We start from the raw sequence: 23,412 nt of genomic DNA, 5'->3' as shown, positions 1-23,412 counted from the left end.
ATATACAAATTTTATATACCTAGAAAGAAACAAAAAAAAGATGGAAAAAAATGAAACAAAAAAAAGAAAGAACAGAAAGAAAAAAGAAAAACAACCCCCCCAAATCATATACATACCAACATACTAGACTTCCTGTCTATCCCATTGTATATTCCTTTTTTACAAATGAATGTACTCTTATTATTGTATATTTCTTTACATTTTATCTAATGCATTCCTATATCAATATGTGCTCTTAACTCTCAACTCATTCTCACTCCAACGTCAATCAAATGCTAGCATAGATAGCGGACCTATACTGTATTTTTGAACATATGTTTTATATCTATCCCACTTTTCCATAAATTTTTGTTTTGAATTGCCTCTCAGGGTATTTGTTAACTGTGCCATTTCAGCAAATTCTTGTAGCTTGTAATGCCAGTCCATTATTGTTGGGGCTTCTTGTTCCTTCCACCCCTTTGCCACCAAAGTCTGAGCTGCGGCCGTTGCATATAAGAATACCTCCCTAAAGGCCTTCAGGATGTCCCTGCCAACAATGCGTAACAGAAATGCCTCTGGTCTTTTTGAAAAAAGTTATTCCAAACATTTTTTTCAACTCCCCAGAACACTTTGTACATGTCCACCACATATGATACATGTCGCCATTACTCCCACCACACCTCCAACAAGTATTCGCTAAGTTTTTATACAACTTTGATAGTCTTGAGGGGGTGAGGTACCATCTGTGCTGCATTTTTTCTTTGATGTTATAACACGCCGTGAATTTCATATTTGTTCTCCAAAGCTCTTCCCATTCGGCCATCATTATTGGACGTCCAGTGTCCTGTGCCCTTCTAATCATTGTTGCCTTAACCTCCTCCTCCTTAACTTCCCATTCCAGGAGGAGTCAATATATTCTTGAAAAATATGGTAACACTGAAGCTGAGCTTCTCTTGTTGTGGATTTGAACAACTCCAAAGCAGCCTGGGGAGCTTTGGTCCTCTTTGCTTTCCCTTCTTACTCTTGCTGTGGTGGGTGTTAGAATCTGGACTCTTGTTGTTGTTTAGTTGTTTAGTCGTGTCCAACTCTTCGTGACCCCATGGACCAGAGCACGCCAGGCACTCCTGTCTTCCACTGCCTCCTGCAGTTTGGTCAAACTCATGCTGGTAGCTTCAAGAACACTGTCCAACCATCTCGTCCTCTGTCGTCCCCTTCTCCTTGTGCCCTCCATCTTTCCCAACATCAGGGTCTTTTCCAGGGAGTCTTCTCTTCTCATGAGGTGGCCAAAGTATTGGCGCCTCAGCTTCAGGATCTGTCCTTCCAGTGAGCACTCAGGGCTGATTTCCTTAAGAATGGAGAGGTTTGATCTTCTTGCAGTCCATGGGACTCTCAAGGGTCTCCTCCAGCACCATAATTCAAAAGCATCAATTCTTCGGCGATCAGCCTTCTTTATGGTCCAGCTCTCATTTCCATACGTAGTGAATCTGGACTCTTAGGTGAGAGCAAAAAAGGAGATTTTAAAGGACAGCAAGGCCAACTAGGGCTCATTATAATATTCATTTGCCAAAGATGCCCGCTACAGCATAAATGGAAGGTGGGGGAATTCATTTTTATGCTTTATTGCCTGTGAATGAGATGAAGGTGAGATGGGAGAGGAAGATCATTAGGAAGATAAGATGGGGAGGCAGAAACAAAAGCTGGGTGTTGGTCTGGATCTCCCACAAACCCTTAACCAAGAGGTGGCAAGGCTTTAATGTGGGGGGGGGCAGGGGAGGCCATAGTGGTTTGTGAGACAAACCCCAATGCAACCATATGGCTGGATGAAGTGGAATAGTCTAATTACAGGAGACACTCCAGATTTACGATCTATAGTGGTACCTCGGGTTACATATGCTTCAGGTTACATATGCTTCAGGTTAAAGACTCCGCTAACCCAGAAATAGTGCTTCAGGTTAAGAACTTTGCTTCAGGATGAGAACAGAAATCGTTCTCCGGCAGCGCAGCAGCCGCAGGAGGCCCCATTAGCTAAAGTGGTGCTTCAGGTTAAGAACAGTTTCAGGTTAAGTATGGACCTCCGGAACGAATTAAGTACTTAACCCGAGGTACCACTGTAATTGCTTCTAAAGTCCAGGGGAGAAAGTGGAGTGTGTGTTGTACAGTGGTACCTCCGGTTAAGTACTTAATTTGTTCCGGAGGTCCGTTCTTAACCTGAAACTGTTCTTAACCTGAAGCACCGCTTTAGCTAATGGGGTCTCCTGCTGCTGCTGTGCTGCCAGAGCCCAATTTCTGTTCTCATCCTGAAGCAAAGTTCTTAACCTGAAGAGTGCTTCTGGGTTAGCGGAGTCTGTAACCTGAAACATATGTAACCTAAAGCGTATGTAACCTGAGGCACCACTGTATTCCAGCAGAGATGTGGCTCCTGAAGAAATGACTGGGTTTGTAAAACTAGATGCCAGCCTGAGGGGAAATTAAGCAACACTGAGACACAAATAGCCTGCATACCACTTTCTGCAGCGCATCTGTCAGTGCTTAGCTTGGGCCTGACTACAGTGCACTTATTTTTGGGATTGGTTGCACTTATGGCAATGGCACATCCAATCCCCACAACCTGCACGTACCAGGGACTTCCCCTCCTCTGCTCAAGGCTGCTGTCCATACATATGGATGACAGTGGGAATTGTGGAATAAGCAACGTTCTGGTAAGGCTTCATCAGATAGTTGCAGCCTTTACCATTCTGTATGAGTTTTACATGGCTGAAATATCTCCCTAGTGAGGAGGAAACAGGGTGTAGCCATGTGTCTTCTGTCCTTGTGGGTCTTGTAGTAGCCAGCAAAACCGGTGTGATTATTTATTTTACTATATCTTAGTGCTGCTTTTTAGAAAATTGTTTCCCAAAGAAGTTCATATTAAAAGAGAGGGAGGGAGGGGCATTGCTACCAGGCTTACAAAGACACAGCAGGGAAGGGGAGAGGATGGAAAAAATAGAGGAAGGAAATAAGTTCTTTAAGGCCAGAACAAAGAGGTGAAGAATAAGCAGGCATTTCTCTGTAGTTGAGTTTAGGCCATTTTCTGTTTATTTATTTGCTTGTTGATGTTTCCTTATTGAATAGTCTTTTGGGGGCTCTTGTTCCTTGGTGGATGTAGAGCATCTTGCCATCTTGCTTCTGCGGTCCTAGTGCAGCTGGCATTTGGAGTGGAGCATCCTTTCTGCAGGTTTCCTGCAGCTGCTCCTTCTCTGGCTGATGGATGGGACCCTCTTGGTCTCCCCTTGGCCATTACGCTATTCCTGGGAGGCTGGAGGAGCAGCTTCACAGCACCTTCCCATGGTGCCTTCAGCTGACCCTGGGCAACTAATTTAAAAAATGTTTCTGCTATCCTGTGGTTGGGGGTTTGATTCTCAGGTTCACTTTGGCAAGTTTCTGTGTCTTGGCAAATTGTGGAGAACGACACTACTTTTGAAATTCAGGTGACTGGTATTGCAAAACGTGTTTGATATTCCAACTACATTGCTCTGTTCCTACCTTGTTCTGGAGTGTCCCTTTGATCTGAGTGGTGCTTACTCATATATGGTTTCCCCACACTTGGAAACCTGTTTGGTTCCTGAATTTCTCCTCCTAGACAGTAGCCATTAGAAATCAGACCCTGAGGCTGTACTTTTAGATCCACTTCCCTGTGAGTAAGCTTCATTGAACTCAGTGGGAATTTTCCATTTAAACATGGATAAGATTGCACTGTTAAGGAAAAAGAGACTGTAGGATAAACATTAAGCCAGTTTGACTTATAAAGGCCACAGGTTGGACCTGCAACAATCCCTCCCTGCAACATGCATTATTGTTCCTGGTCCCAGTCAACCACCTTCTTCTCTTCCAGGTCTCTCCATTCCCTTCCTTCTCCCTCTTGCTTTTCCACCCACCCCAACAGTGCACTTCATGCCCAGTGAACATGCTCAGCCATCACTGGGGTGCTTTTGGGTCCTATCTCTTTAGTCCCCCCCTTTTGTATTTGTGCAAACTTTGGTGTTTCCCCAAGTTGGCTAATATTTCCTTTTTAGCATGTGGTTGGTGCGATTTTGATGACAGAAGTGATGGCACACTTGCTTGAGTGCTGGAAATAAAGGAAGATGCTGCTCAGTGACTTGAACCTCTGAGATGAGTTGTGACCAGGTCAGAAGTCCTTTTTGAAAGTGCCATGTCATTGGCTGCTTGGTCGCAAGGTGTGTTTGCATTTCCGGCTGTGCTTTCTTCTGTAGGAGTTATATCTGCCTTTCTTTCTTACTCTGCAGAATTTTTTAGCTGATGACCATGCTCCCTGTGGTATTCTGCTTTCCCCCTGAATAGCTCCGTGTTTATGCATTTCTGCATGTGGTTATTTCAGATGTTCAGTCCATAAACAGTATCTGAAGAAGTGTGCATGCACACGAAAGCTCATACCAAGAACTAACTTAGTTGGTCTTTAAGGTGCTACTAGAAGGAAAAAAATTTTTTTGTTCAGTCCATAAAGGCTTACTACAAACTCTGCCAAAGCTGTTTTTCTTTTCTTTTTTTAAATGAAGTTCAAATTGCTTTTCTAAATGGAGTCCTTTGTGCTATATTAGAAAGCAATATACATTATTTGTGTGTGGTGAGGTTGAGTCAGTCTATTTGTGTTTTGTGCAAACCAGCCTGGAAAGGAGGGTGGAGGATTGTGGTACTTGGAGGGTGTTTGTCCAGCAGTGGTTTTGCTGGTACCACTGGTCATATACTTCCTCCACGAAGCCAGTTCTTACAAGGGAAAGGATCACGTGCCCACTTCCATGTTTATTAGGGGAAATGCATCCACTTACACACACATGTATTTTTGGTTGGGGTTACCCTCTATCTATGCTGTGGTCCAAGGGACGCGGGTGGCGCTGTGGGTTAAACCACAGAGCCTAGGACTTGCCGATCAGAAGGTCGGCGGTCCAAATCCCCGCGACGGGATGAGCTCCCGCTGCTCGGTTTCTGCTCCTGCCAACCTAGCAGTTCGAAAGCACGTCAAGGTGCAAGTAGATAAATAGGTGCCACTCCGGTGGGAAGGTAAACGGCGTTTCCGTGCGCTGCTCTGGTTCGCCAGAAGCAGCTTAGTCATGCTGGCCACATGACCCGGAAGCTGTACGCCGGCTCCCTCGGCCAGTAAAGCGAGATGAGCGCCACAACCCCAGTGTTGGCCACGACTGGACCTAATGGTCAGGGGTCCCTTTACCTTATGCTGTGGTCCACTGAAAATCACTCCCAATATCCCAACTCCAACGCCTATAATTAAATAAAGGGGGGGGATCACAGATATCTTACACTGGGTGTCTGGGAAAATAAAACAAATGAAAGTATAAGATGTATTTGTGTTTGAGTAGAGCTGAAGCATGACTGGAGAAAATAGGGCAAAGTGCAGTGGGGTGTCAAGTAAGGCTATATGCACCACTTGAAAAGAGAGGTGATGTCTCTTGCCTTTGCATTCATTTCCTTCCAAAAATCCTGAAAGGCCTGGCAGAGCTCATTAATTCTTTTTCTCACTGACAGACATTTCAGGCTCATTTTAATTGTGGACAAAAAGTTTTATGGAAAATCCTTCTAGGAGGTGCAATCATAAGGATTGCCAGGATGTGTGAGACTTTGGCTGCTTTGAGAAGTAATGCTCAAACCTTTTCATTTTGCCTGTAATAAAAAAAGAAGTGAAAAAGCAAGATTGACTTTAATGTATTTTTAGGGGGCTTCTTTCTGCTTTTTTACTCTTCGTTTAACAGTGTTCACAAAACACTGGGTAGTAGACAACTGAGTTTTACTTAGAGCAGACCTGTTGAAATTAATGGACCTAAGTTAACCTTATTAATTAATTTCAATGGATGCACTCTGAGTACAGGGACGCGGGTGGCGCTGTGGTCTAAACCACTGAGCCTAGGGCTTGCCGATTGGAAGGTTGGCGGTTCGAATCCCCGCCACGGGGTGAGCTCCCGTTGCTCGGTCCCTGCTCCTGCCAACCTAGCAGTTTGAAAGCACATCAAACTGCTGCACCGTGAGTGTGAGGGAAGGCCGCTCCCTCCTCAGGCTATTTCCATCTGGCCTAAGGGGCGGGGCCCAGACTCACCTTCGCCACGGCTTTAAGAGGCCTCATTGAGGCATTGGGACATTGCTGCTGCTGCACCGTGAGTGTGGGGGAAGGCCGCTCCCTCCTCAGGCTAATCCCATCTGGCCTAGGGGCGGGGCCCAGGCTCACCTCTGTGACAGCTTTAAGGACACTGGTGCTGCTGCAGCAAATGTTAAAGATGTTTTTATATATTTTAAGATGTTTTAAAGGTGTTTTTATTGTTTATTCTGTTGTACCACCGTGAATGGTGGTTTTTATCTATGTATTTTTGTTTTGTTCCGTTTTGTTTGGTTTGGGGTTGGATATTAAGTGGGGTGGGATTGGTTTTGTTTGGGTATAATTGCTTTTGGTTGTTTTGTTTTTCTATTCTGTAAATGGAGGCAAGTATGAGGCTTGGGATTGCTACCGTGGAGGGGCGAGGGAGGTATGGCGGTGGGGGCAGATGTTATAGGCGAAGGGGATCGAGATACAGATATGCTCGTACCCCTTCCAATCTGCGCCCCATCCCGAGGGACGAGGGTAGGGTGAGCAAGGATTACTCACCTCCGTCACTGGTGTTGTGCAATGCCAGGTCTATAGGCAATAAAACCGCCACCCTGCGAGATTTCTTTACCTCGCAGGGGGTCGATCTGGCTTGTGTGACGGAGACCTGGGTGCGCGAAGGGGAAACTGTTACCTTACGAGAGATGGCGCCCCCGGGTTTCTCCGTCCTCCACCAGTCACGGACTGTGGGCCGGGGGGGAGGGGTGGCATTATTAATCCGGGAAGATTGTTCTTTCAGGGCTCTACCATCGCCACTGATCCCCGGCATTGAATGTGTTGGCCTAGTGTGGGGCTCTGAGGTGAGCTTTGCTGTCTGGCTGGTGTACCGGCCACCTAGCGCACCAGCAGCCACCCTGTCAGGCCTGCTGGAGGCGGTGGCTGGCTGGGCCTTGGAGTTCCCTAACCTATTGGTATTGGGGGACTTCAACATCCATGCTGATGCCACTCCCTCCTCACAGGCTCTGGACCTGGTGTCTTCCATGGCAACACTAGGGCTCTCCCAGTTTGTTTCGGGCCCCACACATCAAGCAGGCCACACGCTGGACTTGATCTTTGGTGCCGGTATAGATGTGATCATGTCTCCTTTGATGAAAGTGCCATGGTCTGATCACTATGCTCTGAAAGCCAGGATTGACTTTCCACCCCCACCCTGCTTAGGTGGCGAGCCGATTTGGGCTCGCCCGCAGAGGCTGATGGACCCTGATAGATTTCGTCAGGCCTTGCGGGACCTTGCTCCCCCTGGCGACTCATTGACTGAGCTTGTTGAGGGCTGGAATACCCAGCTCCTGGCAGCCATCGATGAGATCGCACCTAAGCGCCCTCTGCGACCCCACAGAAACCGGGCTCCCTGGTTTACCGAGGAGCTTCGGAAAATGAAGCGGGATCTCAGACGGCTAGAGCGAGTATGGCGGGGTGCTCGTGACGGAGCCTCAAGAACATCTTATAGGGTTTTTATGAAAACCTATGAGATGGCAGTGAAGGCCGCTAAGAAGTCTTACTTCTCGGCCTCCATTGCATCCGCTAGCTCTCGCCCGGCGCAATTATTTAGTATAATTAGGTCTCTAACGTCCCTTGAAGGACAGCCAAATTTAAATAACAATCTGACACACAGCTGTGAGGCATTTGCGAGCTTTTTTGCGGAGAAGGTCCTGTTGCTCTGCCATGACCTTCCTGCCAATTTGGACACAATAAATGAACTGGAGGCCCCTCGACTGTCCTCGGGTCCAGTATTGGACCACTTTGACCGGATATCTCCAGCCGATGTGGACAGACTCCTCCAAGCTGGAAAGCCCACCACCTGTCCTCTTGACCCGTGCCCGTCATGGCTGATTAGAGCGTGTCCAGATGAGGTGCGGGCCCCCCTGGGGGATATCATCAATTTGTCCCTTGGCACCGGGATATTCCCAGGGGAACTGAAGGAGGCAGTGGTGCGTCCGCTCTTAAAGAGAACATCATTAGATCCCTTAGATCTGTCCAATTACCGCCCGGTTTCGAATCTCCCATTCCTGGGTAAGGTGATTGAGAGAGCGGTTGCTGAACAGCTTGGTAGGTTTCTGGATGAAACATCGGCTCTCGATCCATTCCAGTCCGGCTTCCGCGCTGGTCATGGGACCGAGACGGCTCTGGTCGCCCTAACAGATGATCTCCGCAGGCAGCTGGATCGAGGCGGATCAGGGCTGCTGATTCTTTTAGACCTGTCAGCAGCCTTCGACATGGTCGATCACGAACTCCTAGACCACCGCCTTGCCGACGTGGGGATCCAGGGCACAGTCCTCCAATGGCTGCGCTCGTTTCTCTCTGGTCGGGGACAGAGGGTGGCGCTTGGGGGGGAATTGTCATCGCGTCACTCCTTGGTGTGTGGAGTGCCTCAGGGTGCGATTCTCTCCCCGATGCTTTTTAACATCTTTATGCGCCCCCTCGCCCAGCTTGTTCGGAGTTTTGGGCTGGGTTGCCATCAGTATGCCGATGACACCCAACTCTATCTGTTGATGGATGGCCATCCTGACTCGGCCCCAGACACACTGACCAGATGCCTGGAGGCTGTGGCTGGATGGTTACGTGGGAGCCGGTTGAAGTTAAATCCTTCGAAGACAGAGGTCCTCTGGCTGGGACGGGACGATATGGGATTGAGGGGGCAACTCCCATCTCTTGCGGGGGTGCAGTTAGTGCCAGCACCGTCCGTTAAGAGTTTGGGTGTAATCTTCGATACCTCCCTCTCTATGGAGGCGCAGATTACAGCTATAACAAAGGCGGCATTTTTTCATCTCCGCCAAGCTAAGCAGTTGGCCCCTTATCTCTCTCGCCCTGACCTAGCCACTGTGATCCATGCGACGGTCACCTCCAGACTGGATTATTGTAACTCGCTCTACGTGGGGCTGCCCTTGAGACTGACCCAGAAACTCCAGCGGGTGCAGAATGCCGCGGCGAGACTCCTTATGGGGTCTTCGCTGCGAGACCACATTCATCCGGTGCTATATCAGCTGCACTGGCTCCCGGTGGAGTACAGGATCAGGTTTAAGGTGCTGGTTTTAACCTTTAAAGCCCTATACGGCCTAGGACCCTCGTACCTACGGGACCGCCTCTCCTGGTATGCCCCACAAAGAAACCTACGGTCTGCAAATAAAAACATCCTGAAGGTCCCAGGCCTCAGAGAGGTTACGCTGGCCTCAACTAGAGCCAGGGCCTTCTCGGCTGCGGCTCCAATCTGGTGGAACGCTCTGTCAGAAGAGACTAGGGCCCTGCGGGACTTGACATCTTTCCGCAGGGCCTGCAAGACAGAGTTGTTCCACCAGGCCTTTGGTCAGGGCGCAGCCTGACTTCCTCCTCTGGCAACCTGCACAGAGCTTTGTTTAATGGTTGCCATTAACTTGATTTTAATTAATTTTTATAATGAAATATTTTTAGAATGTTGGTTTATTTGATTGTTTGATTATTTGATTGTTGTTAGCCGCCCTGAGCCCGGCTTCGGCTGGGGAGGGCGGGATATAAATAAAATTTTTTATTATTATTATTATTATTATTATTATTATTATTATTATTATTATCAAAGTGCAATAGGTACTGTTCCGGCAGGAAGGTAAACGTCGTTTCTGTGCACTGCTCTGGTTTCACCAGAAGTGGCTTAGTCATGCTGGCCACATGACCCGGAAAAACTGCGGACAAACGTCGGCTCCCTCGGCCAGTAAAGCGAGATGAGCGCTGCAACCCCAGAGTTGTTCGTGACTGGACTTAACTGTCAGCGGTCCTTTACCTTTTCCTTTTACTCTGAGTAATGCTATGTTGAATGCTACCTGATGTATCCGAATTAAAAGTTGTTCTTAGAGCCTGTTGTGGTTTTCCTGCCAATGGAAGGAACTATATAGGCAACTGTCTCTGAACCACATACAAAGTGCAGGATTGCCCGTCATGATAGTGAAGAAATTTGACCAAATTTCTTTTATCCTAACCACCAGCTGAACATGTAAAAACAGAAGAAATGACAAGAGGAATATTTAAATTTTAGGTTTGCTCTGATCTACTATTGCATGCTGGACTGTGGGAGGAAGTAGCTGGAATCAGTTTTAGGATTTGCTATAGTTGTAGATCAGGGATGGGGGACCTCCAAGTATTCCATGGACTCCAACTCCCAGCCAGTGTCGCCAGTGGCCTAATTTTCTTTTCAAGTAAAGGCTCAGATCTGTATGCTTTCCTCACAGCTATACAGAAATTAAGCTGGTTGTCTTCTTTTGGGGACCTTGGGAATTGCTGTTGTTGTTGTTTAGTCATTTAGTCGTGTCTGACTCTTCATGACCCCATGGACCAGAGCACGCCAGGCACTCCTGTCTTCCACTGCCTCCCACAGTTTGGTCAAACTCATGCTGGTAGCTTCGAGAACACTGTCCAACCATCTTGTCCTCTGTTGTCCCCTTCTCCTTGTGCCCTCCATCTTTCCCAGCATCAGGATCTTTTCCAGGGAGTCTTCTCTTCTCATGAGGTGGCCAAAGAATTGGAGCCTCAGCTTCACGATCTGTCCTTCCAGTGAGCACTCAGGGCTGATTTCCTTCAGAATGGATAGGTTTGATCTTCTTGCAGTCCATGGGATTCTCAAGAGTCTCCTCCAGCACCATAATTCAAAAGCATCAATTCTTCGGCGATCAGCTTTCTTTATGGTCCAGCTCTCACTTCCATACATCACTACTGGGAAAACCATAGCTTTTACTATACGGACCTTTGTTGGCAAGGTGATGTCTCTACTTTTTAAGATGCTGTCTAGGTTTGTCATTGCTTTTGAGAGGAGTTGAACAGAGTGACCTGAATAGAAGTGGCAACTTTTAGTTGTGGTCTAAAACATGGCACAATAGTTTATGATGCCACTGTGCCATCCTTGGGCAGGGCACTTACCTTTGAGTTTGTTTGTTTCCAGCCCACAAAGTGGATGCACTTACCTATTTGTAGGGCCCTTTTCCAGGATGAGCATGATAAGCAGTTAGAAGTGCTTCTCACAATGAAATTGCTAGTGGCAAAATTCTTGGAAATCTCTTTTTAATTGTCCCACGCACTGAAGTGGGATATGTTGTGCATTACATTATAGCAGGGACTGCAATCTGTTCCCAGTATAAAAAAACTGGCAGTGATCTAACCATTTTCATTGGAGGGAAGGGCCAAAGTTGTGGAGCTTTTTTTAGGGGCCAACATTACATTCGGTGATCACTTTCTTTCATCCCGCGAGCTACCTGATTGACATCACTGCATTATAGCTTTCAGTTGTGGCTCTGTCATTCATATAAATGATCTGAGTTTCAGGAATCTCTGCCCACATTTGTCTCACTATGATAATAGCTCCAAAGCAGCCCAGGTGTGGAATGATAAGAGGGACTTTCAGGGTGATGCCTGGCAAATGAAGATCTCCAGCAAACATTGTGGGAGTTAATGATTTGTAAGTTTAGATGGTATTATTGGTTTCACAATTGAAAACAAGTTAATATATTGAAAGGTCAAACATGACACAGTCCATAATTTGAATTTCTCCACCATAACATGAGGAACTATTTAGTTTTCACAATTTATTTTGTAACGCATTTGTCATATATGTTTGTAATAACAATTATATATTTCAGTTTTCCTAAGTTCTGCTCCTTTTCACAGTTATTGTGAAATAGCTGGTAATACCAACAAAACAGAAGCGATGTATTCTGGTTCTGTGTTTAAACAGCAGTCCCTAGAGTTGGTTGTGACAGAGCAGGGCACGTTAACCTAAATATGCAAGTCAAGTCTTCCATGTAGAAAAGCAAAGCTTTGATTCCACCTTCATACAAGATAAGCGAGACACAGCCATGCAGCCTGCATAGCAGTCACAAATGCTGAAAGTCTGGCCTGAGAGCCCACCATCGTCTGTAAAAGAGAGAATAAGTTTTTCCAGTTCACTTAGTCTATTTAGAGTAGACTTCTTGTGAAGGAATGCCCAGTTAGACAAGAAGGTGGGACCTGCCACAAAATACTACATTGTCTTTTTATCTCACAATAGGAATGTTTATAAGAAGAGAAGAGTCTGTTAAATTAGGTCAGTGGCCCATCTAGGCCACAATCCTGTTCTCTTAGTGGTAAATCAAATGTTTAGGGGAAATGCAAAAGCAGCACCTGAATGCAACATCACTGCCTCCTTGCGATTCCCAGAATCTGTTCAGCCAACCTGCTACAACCTCCCCCAGCAGACCAGCCATCTCCACACCAAATTCCCAGTTTCTGTTTCCCAATGTGAGTATGCTTAGTCCTTATTGGACAGGCTCCCCCTCACACCTAAGTTGGCCAATATCTCTCTTTAGTTTCTCAGCACCCCTGTTTTAGATCAGTTTCTGTTGGCACTCACCACCTGAGTTTGCTCTTAAAGGGAGTGAGGTACTGTATTAACTAAGCCCATTCTCCCTGTGTCTCAGATAGGAGAACTGACATGCTGGGATGTCACAGCGTGTACAATATTAGGTTCATCCGTATTTGATATGAAGTACCCATCCTTATCGACTCATATGAATATCTTTAAAAAGGATGCCTAGTTTTGGATTTCCTCTTTGAAAAGGCTTTGCATTTTAAAATTTAAGAAAGAAATTAACCCTGTTGTGTATTTAGGGCGGCAATTATATATAGGGCTGAAACAAAAATTTTTTTTCCTTCCAGTAGCACCTTAAAGACCAACTAAGTTAGTTCTTGGTATGAGCTTTCGTGTGCATGCACACTTCTTCAGATACACTTATATACTTCAGTGAGTATCTGAAGAAGTGTGCATGCACACGAAAGCTCATACCAAGAACTAACTTAGTTGGTCTTTAAGGTGCTACTGGAAGGGAAAAAATTTTTTGTTTTGACTATGGCAGACCAACACGGCTACCTTTCTGTACCGTATTTTTCGCACCATAGGACGCACTTTTTCCCTCCTAAAAAGCAAGGGAAAATGTGTGTGCGTCCTATGGAGCGAATGCAGGCTTTCGCTGAAGCCTGGAAAGTGAGAGGGGTCGGTGCGCACCGACCCCTCTCGCTCTCCAGGCTTCAGGAAGCTATCCGCTAGCCGTGGGAGACCCAGCTCTCCCACGGCTAGCGGAGCGCTGCATTAATCCCGAAGCTTGGGGCGTGCGGAGCTCAGCGCGCCCCAAGCTTCTGGGTGCCGGCAAGGTCTCCGCTAGCCGTCTAGACCTTGCCGGCACCCAGAAGCTTGGGGCGCGCTGAGCTCCGCAGCCCCAAGCTTCGGGATTAGTGCTCCGCTAGCCGTGTCTAGGCTGCGGATAGCAGCCTGCTTCCCGGAGCGTCGGGCGCCCTGAAAGCAGAGTGCCCGGCGCTTCGGGAACACATCCGCAGCCTAGGCAACCCTGCGGGAGGTCCCGCAGGGATGTCTAGGCTGCGGATAGCAGCCTGCTTCCCGGAGCGTCGGGCGCCCTGAAAGCAGAGCGCCCGGCGCTTCGGGAACACATCCGCAGCCTAGGCAACCCTGCGGGAGATCCCGCAGGGATGTCTAGGCTGCGGATAGCAGCCTGCTTCCCGGAGCGTCGGGCGCCCTGAAAGCAGAGCGCCCGGCGCTTCGGGAACACATCCGCAGCCTAGGCAACCCTGCGGGAGGTCCCGCAGGGATGTCTAGGCTGCGGATAGCAGCCTGCTTCCCGGAGCGTCGGGCGCCCTGAAAGCAGAGCGCCCGGCGCTTCGGGAACACATCCGCAGCCTAGGCAACCCTGCGGGAGGTCCCGCAGGGATGTCTAGGCTGCGGATAGCAGCCTGCTTCCCGGAGCGTCGGGCGCCCTGAATCAGAGCGCCCCTCGCGCCGGGCAGACATCCGCAGCGTGGGGAGCCCTGCAGGAGTTCCCCGCAAGGCTCCCCACGCTGCGGATAGCAGCCTGCCGCCCGGCGGGTGGGGCGCCCTGAAGCAGAGCGCCCCGCGCCAGGCAGACATCAGCCAGCCCCACAAGCTCGGGGGACAGCAGGGAGGCGCAGCGCCACTATCCCCCTGTTCCTCGACCTGGTTCGGTTTCCCTGACCTGCTTCTGGGGGGGAAATAAAGGGAAAAATTTTTTCCTTTATTTCCCCCCAAAAAAGCTAGGTGCGCCCTATGGTCCGGTGCGTCCAATCGTGCAAAAAATACGGTATATAGGGCTGAGGCACAGAGTGCTAGGACACCTTAAGGCTCAGTGCATCCTAGTGCAATGAGCCCTGGTTGAAAGTCCTTTGCTGTATAAAATTGTGAGAGTTCACAGGAGGCAGCCTAAAAAACTTCCTGACAATGGGGAGCTCATCTGGGCTTAAACCTCACAACCTTTAGAAAACACTTGGATGCATTTTTATTCTTTCAAGCCTTCAGTAAGAATATGTAGCTTTTGCTTAAGGTTTTTGCTTATGTATCTTAGTCACGTTGATGTTCTATAATTTCATCATTGTTATGGGTGTTATGGTCCTCTGTACACTGTTTGGGGTTTTGCTCAGTTGAATAGGTATATTCACATGCAAATTGGTATTAATTGATGTCAATTTGAGAGTTAACATAAGAGGAACCCTCCTGGATTCAGCCAAAGGCTCTTCTAGTCCAGCATCCTGTTTTCATAGTGGCTAACCAAATGACTATGTAAAGTCTGTTAGGATATGAGCACAATAGCATTCTTCTTACTTATGATTCCTAACAATTTGTAGTTGAAGGCACACTGCTTCAGTCCTAAGGGCTGTATTTTACTAGTGCCTGGCTTCAAATGAATGTTGGGTGGGCTTAATACTGGTCTTAAGAATGTTTAGCCAAGTGTATCCAAATGCTTGGATATATGTGCATACTCCGCCGGCTTAAACTGTGGAATTTGGCTTTAGCTGGTGAAGCTAGCATAAGCAGAATTGATAGCTTTAGAGTTCTAAGCCTTTATAGGATTTGTTAATCATAAAATGGTAGAGTTGGAAGGTACTAACCCAATGCATAATGTTGCTCCTGTCAGGATAAGTGGCGGTCCTGCAATGATCACTTATGGCTTTTGGTAAAATATGAGATGAAGTAGATTTAAAACAACCTCCTCCGTAGACCGTAGATAAGTTTACTGGACTAGACAAGTGTGAGAGATGACAAACACCATCTGATGATGTTTTCTGTGTTTAGCTTGGCATTGCAGTGGGTTTCCTCCTGCCTCCAGTTCTGGTTCCCGATGTGGAAGAGGAGGAGAAGCTGGCCTATCATATTAGCATCATGTTTTTTATGACTGCAGCTGTGGCGACAGCACTCTTCATCTTAGTAGCTTTTGGTAAGTAGATTTAAGTGGGATACAGTTTAAGGCTGATTTATAAATCACGTTTGGACACTGTGTGAACTCCGGAAATCGTGAACTTCTCTTTTTGACACCTGCTTCCTGTAAATATGTACTGTCTGGAAATAGGAAATCCATATGACAAACCTCTAGGTGAGAATGATGACTAAAGTTTGCACCAGATAGGTTTATTCTTTTCTGAAATCGGCTTCTCATCAGCTAATCATCAGGGCTTGCAAAGTGCCATACACATGCCATGCAAGCAGCGGTGATCAGTTGATTGCTGAAGCTTCCATGGCTTCATCGCCATCTGATCACTCATAAGGGCCAAAGGAGATCATGTGACATCAGGTGATTGACAGGCTGAGGCCCCACCCATCTGTCAAAATCAGCCCACGGGATGAGGGAAACAAGTTCTCAGCCCCTGCTCTGTAAGGTTCTTTGCCAATGCCCCTCTGTTTCTTCTGCAGAGTCGGGCACAGCATCCAATCCATTCCTAACTTCTGGTTCTGTGCTCTTTCCATAGTGTTCAAGGAAAAGCCTGCACATCCTCCGAGCCGGGCCCAAGCCTTGATCCACACAGCATCACCTGAGGAATATTCCTATCTGCAATCTATTGTCCGTCTGTTTCGCAATGTCAACTTTGTGCTTCTAATAGTCAGTTATGGTAAGGTTCCTTTCCTGCTGATAAGAAGCAGCCAACATGACAGTTTCTCTGTCATTCATTCGTTTTCTTTAATTCTTAGGCTGCCTTTGTGCCATATAATACTCAAGGCAGCAAGCTTAAGTATAAAACAGCAACTCCTTTTGTAATAAGCCATCCTTTTAAAAAAACAACAACGCAGAAAACATTCCAAATTGAGTTAAAGATAAATTCTGCTTTTAGAAAGACACATACCAAAGCATCCAATTTCCTTTAAGACAGTCTGCAACTAATATTTGTGTGAGGAAAGAGGACAGTCAGAACCACATCCCATGATCAGTTGTGATTTGTGTTCCCCTTTCTGTTAGACCCACCTATGTAAAAGGTTGTAACTTTTTATTAAGAAGAAAGCTTCCTTGTACTTAGTCTTGACAGAAGACTCTTGCTGCTGTCAGCACCATCATCAAAATGTTTAGAGGCACTCCTCTGATTTCTTCATGTGTCAGTATTGAAGACACAATGAACATTTCTCTTCCACCCCACTTTATTCCACTGCTTTAAATGCTAAACTCCATAATAAACAGTTAGCTAACTTTGATAAATAACAACAACAACAACAGCAACTCTGAGCATATGCAATTTCATATTTTTAACTCAATCAGTCAGTTGAATATGAAGATTGAAACTGGAAACTCTATTTGCCAACACAGTACAGAGGGATAGCTTTAAAACAAGTACCGTATTTTTCACTCTATAAGACGCACCAGACCACAAGATGCACCTAGATTTTGTAGAAGGAAAACAAGGGGGGAAAAAATATGCTGAATCTCAGAAGCCAGAACAGCAAGAGGGATCGCTGCGCAGCGAAAGCAGCAATCCCTCTTGCTGTTCTGGCTTCTGGGATAGCTGCACAGCCTGCATTCGCCCCATAAGACGCACACACATTTCCCCTTACTTTTTAGGAGGGGAAAAGTGCGTCTTAGAGAGCAAAAAAATACGGTATTTTTCTTCCTAATTTTGCAAACACACACACCAAAAAACCTTTAACAAACCAGCAACTCAGAGAAAATAAAAAGGAAGGGAAAGTTTTTGAATAGAATATGAAGAAACCTCCTTTGAGGAAGCATCTATAAACAGGGAGGAGTTGTAAAGTTCTGTGTGGGCAGGGTTCAGCTGAGGAGTCCTGTCAGCAGAAGCCCTAAGCAAAGACTTTCACTTGCACAGTAGGCCTGTCCCGCCCTCCTCCTGCACACACACACCCTGCCCCAAAATTGACTCAGGAGTTGGGTGGGAGTACCCACAGGGACAGCATGTGGCAGGAGAAGAGGGGGAATTATTCCGTCTGACAAGCTGAAATGCTTGCTCAGACAGAATCAAAGCCTCATAATTCCTCCCAATGTCTTCAGCTCAACAGAAGTTTCAGTTATGGGCCCTAGCACAGCAAGAGTGATTTGATGGTTGTGTTCAGTTCTCTCTCCACAGTAACAGAAAAGATTGATATGTCTCCTGTTCTGTATGGGTTCTCTCTAGCTCTAGACAACAAGCACCTTATTTGTTTATTTGAGGGATCAGGGTATTCAGTGTTGTAAAGACAAACCTCTCATTGCTGTGAGAGCTCTGGCTCCAGTTCTGCTATGTAGCCAAAGGAGTGATTGGGTGGTTTGGCTTCCTGGCTGAAAGAGGAGGAGTAATTTTTGGGGTGTCTTTTTTTCCTTCCTCCTGTGCACAGTGCAGAAGATGTATTGAGTGGGAATACAGTTTGCAGAGTGTTCCTGCTTCTCCCTAATCCCTCCAGATCCAGTACTGTACTGCAGAGTCTTTTGCATTCAGGCATCTCTGCTGCTCTGAGCATCACAATTAGTTGCTAGAGACAGTCCTACTATTGTTCCGCATTTGAATTCTTTTGAGGAAATAGAGACGCACGACTTTCAGACAGAAAGTCTTCTCTCTCTTTTTTGTCCCTGTCATTCAGTGGAATGGAATTCAGAAGAAAGAGGCAGGGATCAGTTACGGATTAAAGCAATTCCAAAAAAAGGATGGAAATGGATCTTCCTGAGAGCATTTCTCACATTTAGGCCACTTAGTTATTATTAGTGTTAAATTTGTTGATTGCATTATCTTGCCCAGGGCAGCCCAAAGCAATGTATAGCCAGTTATTATGGACTAGTTACAGGTAGGTAGCCGTGTTGGTCTGCCATAGTCGAAACAAAATAAAGTAAATATATAAAAAAATAAAACTTCCTTCCAGTAGCACCTTAGAGACCAACTATAAGTTAGTTATTGGTATGAGCTTTCACGTGCATGGTTTCTGAAGAAGTGTGCATGCACACGAAAGCTCATACCAATAACTAAATTGCTCTCTAAGGTGCTACTGGAAGGAATTTATTTATTTTATTTTGTTTCAGTTATTATGTGTTATGATTTATGTATTCAATTTATATCCTGCCCTTCCTCCCAGAGTATCCCAGGGTTTTTCCAGTCTATAGTTTTGAAAACTATTCCTTTTAACCTCTTTCCCAGCCTCCTTTCACAGATAAGCAGGTTGAAAACATCCAAAACAACCAAATATTTCGTATATCTTGGACTATATAGAGGCAGGGTGTCACTTATTTCCCTCCCTCCAGATAATCATTCCACAGCTGCACTGCTGTGGCTACAGTGGACTTGAATGTTGCTAGGTGTGTGTGGGGGGATTGTGGGGGGGTGAATCTTGCTTTGGATTAAACAGTGACAGGAAGCAGGTAGGTGTAGCAGTAGCATGCCTGGAACAGGGATAGCCAACTCTCAGTTCGGGAGCTTCATCTGGCCTCCACAAGTAATTTTTTTCACCCTTTCCCAAGACTCTGCTAATGGTTCAAACTCTAATAAGGTTCAAACAAACAAACAAACAAAAAGCACTAGGGGAGAAAGGGAGATGACAGAACTTTCTCTAATGAGCAGTTAGCCAGGCATTCTTTTTCTCATACAAATTAATAGGACATTCCTTTTGGCTTCCAAATTTATCATGAAGCTTTTCAGTGAAGTCACGCATTGGTTTGGGGGGGGGGTTGGTTTTTTTACAGCAATGACAGCTGTAACAAGTAGGGCTCTGCATGCTTCCCTATAAGGTCACACTAAAATCTTGTGATGCTGTGGTCTTGTGACAAGAGAAAGGATGCGGATTTTATTTGTACAAATGACATGAAATGAATTCCAGAGTCCTTTGCAAGTTCCTGACTTCTACCAGTTCGCCCACCCTCCACCCCGCCAAGACTGTGTTATTTGCCTTAAGCATATCCTTCAATGCATCCCATTTCTCTGTCAAAACAGTGTGGCACAAAGGGCAAGGTGTGCTGCTGCCTATGTTCAGGGTCAGATGGTCCCCTGGAATGTGTGCTGTCAGCATCTTGCCTGCCTTATCACTTCCTTGGTGGTTGGCTTGCTGATTGTTTGAAGAGTGTGCCAGAGTGATTGCAATTGACCTTCCTCCTGAAGAAGACAGGAGTATTTAAAGTTCACTGTCATGTCTCTCAGCTGGGAGTTCTTGACTTCCTTCTATGTGGTTTATCGCCCTTTTGTAAATAACAGGCTTTCCATTCTGCGTCCTGTATGGCCATGTTAAATATTCTGCAGTGTGTTGTTTTTGCCACAGCACTGCTGGCAGAATTTGGATTCATTGTAAGTGTGGTCAAACTAGCAGTCCACCCTACTGAGGTGATGGTGATAGTGGTGATGATGATGATTGATATTACCGTCCACACTGAGCAGAAGGGCCGTGAATTGTCACTGATCTCTTGGACCTGTTCATACAAAAGCAGGTCCCAACTTTAAAGAAAAGGATCGATAGCAATGAAAGGTTTAGAAATCACTGCTGTGTCTGCGGCAATTAATTCTACTGTGGGCAGAGGCCAATGATGAATCTGTGCCCTTTGTGCATTTTGTTATTGTTCTGACAAGTCCCCTTTAGGAATCCAAACTGCTGCCTTGTGCTTTGGGGATGTTGAAACAGCTCATTTGTCTCCTTCCTGTTAAACAGGGAAACTGAAACGCAGCGAAAGGCTCCGCTAGAGACATTGATGGAGCTGTGAAGAAACACCACGCTATTTTAGAAGTATGCGGCAGCGGCTGGGCTTGTGGGGAGAGCTGGGCTGCAATGAAAGTGTACATCAAAGGCTGTGCCCAGTTATTCAGATGGTCTCTTCTAGAAAATTGTGAAAGAGGAGTTGCAGACTGCATCCCTCTCACCTGTGCTCAGGGTTTTTCATTATCTCTACCCTCCCTCCGGCTCCTACCTGGCTAATGAGACAACAACTTTGATGTGACTGAATGATGCTTGTTCCAAAGTAATGCCCTCTTCTAGTCATTGTCCCATCTGTGCGCCTGCATTTCAGTACTGTATTTCTTAAATTCCCCCCTGTCCCAATAAATAAACTCAAGTGTACAATTGCAGGAAGAGGAAAGGGTGTTGTGTGTGTTCAGGAAATACCTGAAGATTAGTATCGAGATTGTGAAGACAACAAAGCTGGTCTATGTGTGTTCATCCAGACTTTAATAAGGGTTCAAACCCCGATTTAGCTTTGACCTCACTGGATTTTGTGGTTGAGTCCTGGCAGTGCTGCTGTGTGTCTCGTAATCCAAGGCACACTATGAATTTGCTGTCTTGTTATCTATCTTCCAGGCTTAAACACAGGCTGCTTCTATGCTCTCTCGACCCTACTCACCCGCATGGTGATCAGCCACTATAAGGTAAGTGGCATTCTGTTCAGCTGTCATGGCTTCCCCTTCAGGACACTGGCTCTTGCTGCATAATAGATGCCTGCAATCCTCTCTTCTGGGGGAGCCTTAGAATGAGAACATGAGACTGAAAATCATTTCTGAGCCTCTTAATTCCATGTATGTGAGCGCTCAGTCGTTTTCTGATGCCCAAGGGGAAAAGGAAGAGAGGCATTCAAAAAATCAAGGCAGATTTCATGCATGCGTATTCCAAGCAGAATGTCATTTTAAGCCTTGTGTGTGGGAAAAACACTCCTGATTTTGTGTACGTGTGTAGATCAGGAATATAATACAGTACCCAACAGTGTCTTCAAAGCCTAGTAGTGCTGATAATGCCTCCAGATTCTCCCTAGTCCATGTCCACTTTTGCCGCTGGCCTCTTTAATCATTGGCATGCCGCCCTTGGGAAATTGTGCATGTGAGTATGTGGTCCTCAGGCTGGAGCAGGTTCTCATTCCATTGCCTGAAGGAAGATTCTCACCTAGTGAGCCTCACTGCTGGAGTGGAGCCCTGAGCATGGTCTCTCTGGTCCTAGCCTAACCCCTGGGTGCTGCGTACCACATCAGTTTTCAGTGCTCTTGGTTCCACCCCGAGGTCTCCTGTTGTCCCTCCAGCTGTTTGCATGCTTGAAAGCAAACCGCTCTGTGTGTTTGTGTGTTGCTGATGCAGGATGAGCAGCTGAACGCTGGTCGAATTGGCCTCACCATTGTCGTGGCTGGCATGGTTGGAGCTTTGATCACTGGCCTCTGGTTGGACAGAACCAAAACATACAAGTAAGTCCTTTATACCACTCCTATTCAGCGGGTAAGTATAGGGGGAAACTCTGCAGGAGCTGCTTCCTGCTTTGGAAGAGCTTTGGAGCTATTTGGCTGAAATCCTTGGCACATGCGCCTGTGACATCTACTATTTGCAGTGTGGGGCTTTGCTTGTCCTAGCTAAATGAACTGTGCATTGGAGAGACTAACAAAAAGTATTGTGTTTTGTTTATTTATTTTTTAAAAGGTTGGTAGGAGGAAGATGCGGGGATCACAGTTTGGGGTAAAGGCTTGCCAAGAGGTCCAAGAGCATTTTTATATATTGTAGAAGTAAAGGTAAAGGGACCCCTGACCATTAGGTCCAGTCGTGGCCAACTCTGGGGTTGTGGCGCTCATCTCGCTTTACTGGCCGAGGTAGCCGATGTACAGCTTCCGGGTCATGTGGCTAGCATGACTAAGCCGCTTCTGGCAAACCAGAGCAGCGCACAGAAACACCGTTTACCTTCCCTCTGGAGTGGTACCTATTTATCTATTTGCACTTTGACGTCCTTTCGAACTGCTAGGTTGGCAGGAGCAGGGACCGAGCAACGGGAGCTCACCCCGTCGTGGGGATTCGAACCACCGACCTTCTGAGTGGCAAGTCCTAGGCTCTGTGGTTTAACCCACAGCACCACACACGTCCCTCATATTGTAGAAAGGCTGGTTTAAATGTGTAGCATCCCTAAGATATTGCATTGATTTACTTCCTAAGATATGTCTGTAACTTTTTGAATGTGTTTCTAGGGAAAGAGAGGTGGGTAGCTAGAGTAAAGGGGAATTGAGATGCACCACAATATTCCTCTTAGGTCCAGACTAGATGTTCTCTTGGCAGATGTGTGCTGACACAAGGAATGCTTGCTGGGCAGGAGGTAGGGATGCTGAACTCCCCCCCCCCCGGCCACTGATTCTCCCCTGCAAATGTATTTAGTTAAATAAGAATGTGTTTCCTGCTTTTCTGGTGCCTTCACACCACTGAAGGCAGCTCACAGCAATTAAAGCCAACCACTAATATAATAAAAACTGAAGTGATACAAGTTTTTATCTAATAAAACAAATGCCTTACCTCAGCAGGAAGATTTTCTTTGATAAGGCAATGAAAGTGAGTGGGAGTGTCCACAAACAAAGTATTGTGAGGAAAACCAAGAGCAAAGACAGATCTCAAAGCACTCTTCAGGATGCAGAAGAGGTTACTACAGTGGTACCTCGGGTTAAGTACTTAATTCGTTCCGGAGGTCCGTTCTGAAACTGTTCTTAACCTGAAGCACCACTTTAGCTAATGGGGCCTCCCGCTGCTGCTGCGCCACCGGAGCACGATTTCTGTTCTCATCCTGAAGCAAAGTTCTTAACCCGAGGTACTATTTCTGGGTTAGCGGAGTCTGTAACCTGAAGCGTCTATAACCCGAGGTACCACTGTAATGGACCGGAATTGAAAAGTTGAGCGGTGAAGAGCTAGGACGCAGGAATTTTGCAGAAGGCTGTGGGTTGCCAGGGTGTCTTCTGTTTTGCAAAGCTAGAGCTATTGAAAGTTTGGGACCGAGGGACAAAAACTTTTAATTTTCTGCCACTGTGGTGTGTTCAAACAGTCCTTAAATATCTGGGTTTCATAAATATGCTTAAGTATTTCTAAAGGTATTTTTTTTAAAAAATTACCCAATGTGCAGCACAGAGTTGTCACTGTCCATCTAGCTGCACATACTATAATTCAGTGACCCTGTATAAGGATACTTCCTATATCCTCACAAGTGTTGTGACACTGGTGGTGTGACTCAATCCAGGCCTGCTCCAGGCGTGTGGCCTTGCTGATTTATACTTCCCAGAAGGCAGCTGTACCACTGCATGGAAATCTCCGTCAAAGGGCTTTCTGTC

The 23,412-nt window shown here is 46.4% G+C and overlaps 1 protein-coding gene across 3 annotated transcripts in view; it reads left to right on the top strand.

Moving 5' to 3' along the window:
• The window catches only part of FLVCR2 (FLVCR heme transporter 2), a 47,892-nt gene that overhangs the window by 7,687 nt on the left and 16,793 nt on the right, over nt 1-23,412 (top strand). For all 3 annotated transcript variants that reach the window (XM_053379029.1, XM_053379012.1, XM_053379020.1), the window contains exons 2-5: nt 15,213-15,354; nt 15,884-16,024; nt 20,658-20,725; nt 21,422-21,525. In XM_053379029.1, coding sequence (XP_053235004.1) covers nt 15,213-15,354; nt 15,884-16,024; nt 20,658-20,725; nt 21,422-21,525 — 455 coding nt within the window. The remainder of the gene's footprint in view (nt 1-15,212; nt 15,355-15,883; nt 16,025-20,657; nt 20,726-21,421; nt 21,526-23,412) is intronic.

Source organism: Podarcis raffonei, chromosome 1 (genome assembly GCF_027172205.1).
Source record: "Podarcis raffonei isolate rPodRaf1 chromosome 1, rPodRaf1.pri, whole genome shotgun sequence".
Lineage (NCBI taxonomy): Eukaryota > Metazoa > Chordata > Lepidosauria > Squamata > Lacertidae > Podarcis > Podarcis raffonei.
Note: the sequence above shows the minus strand (reverse complement) of the source record. Positions and strands in the feature narration are given on the sequence as shown.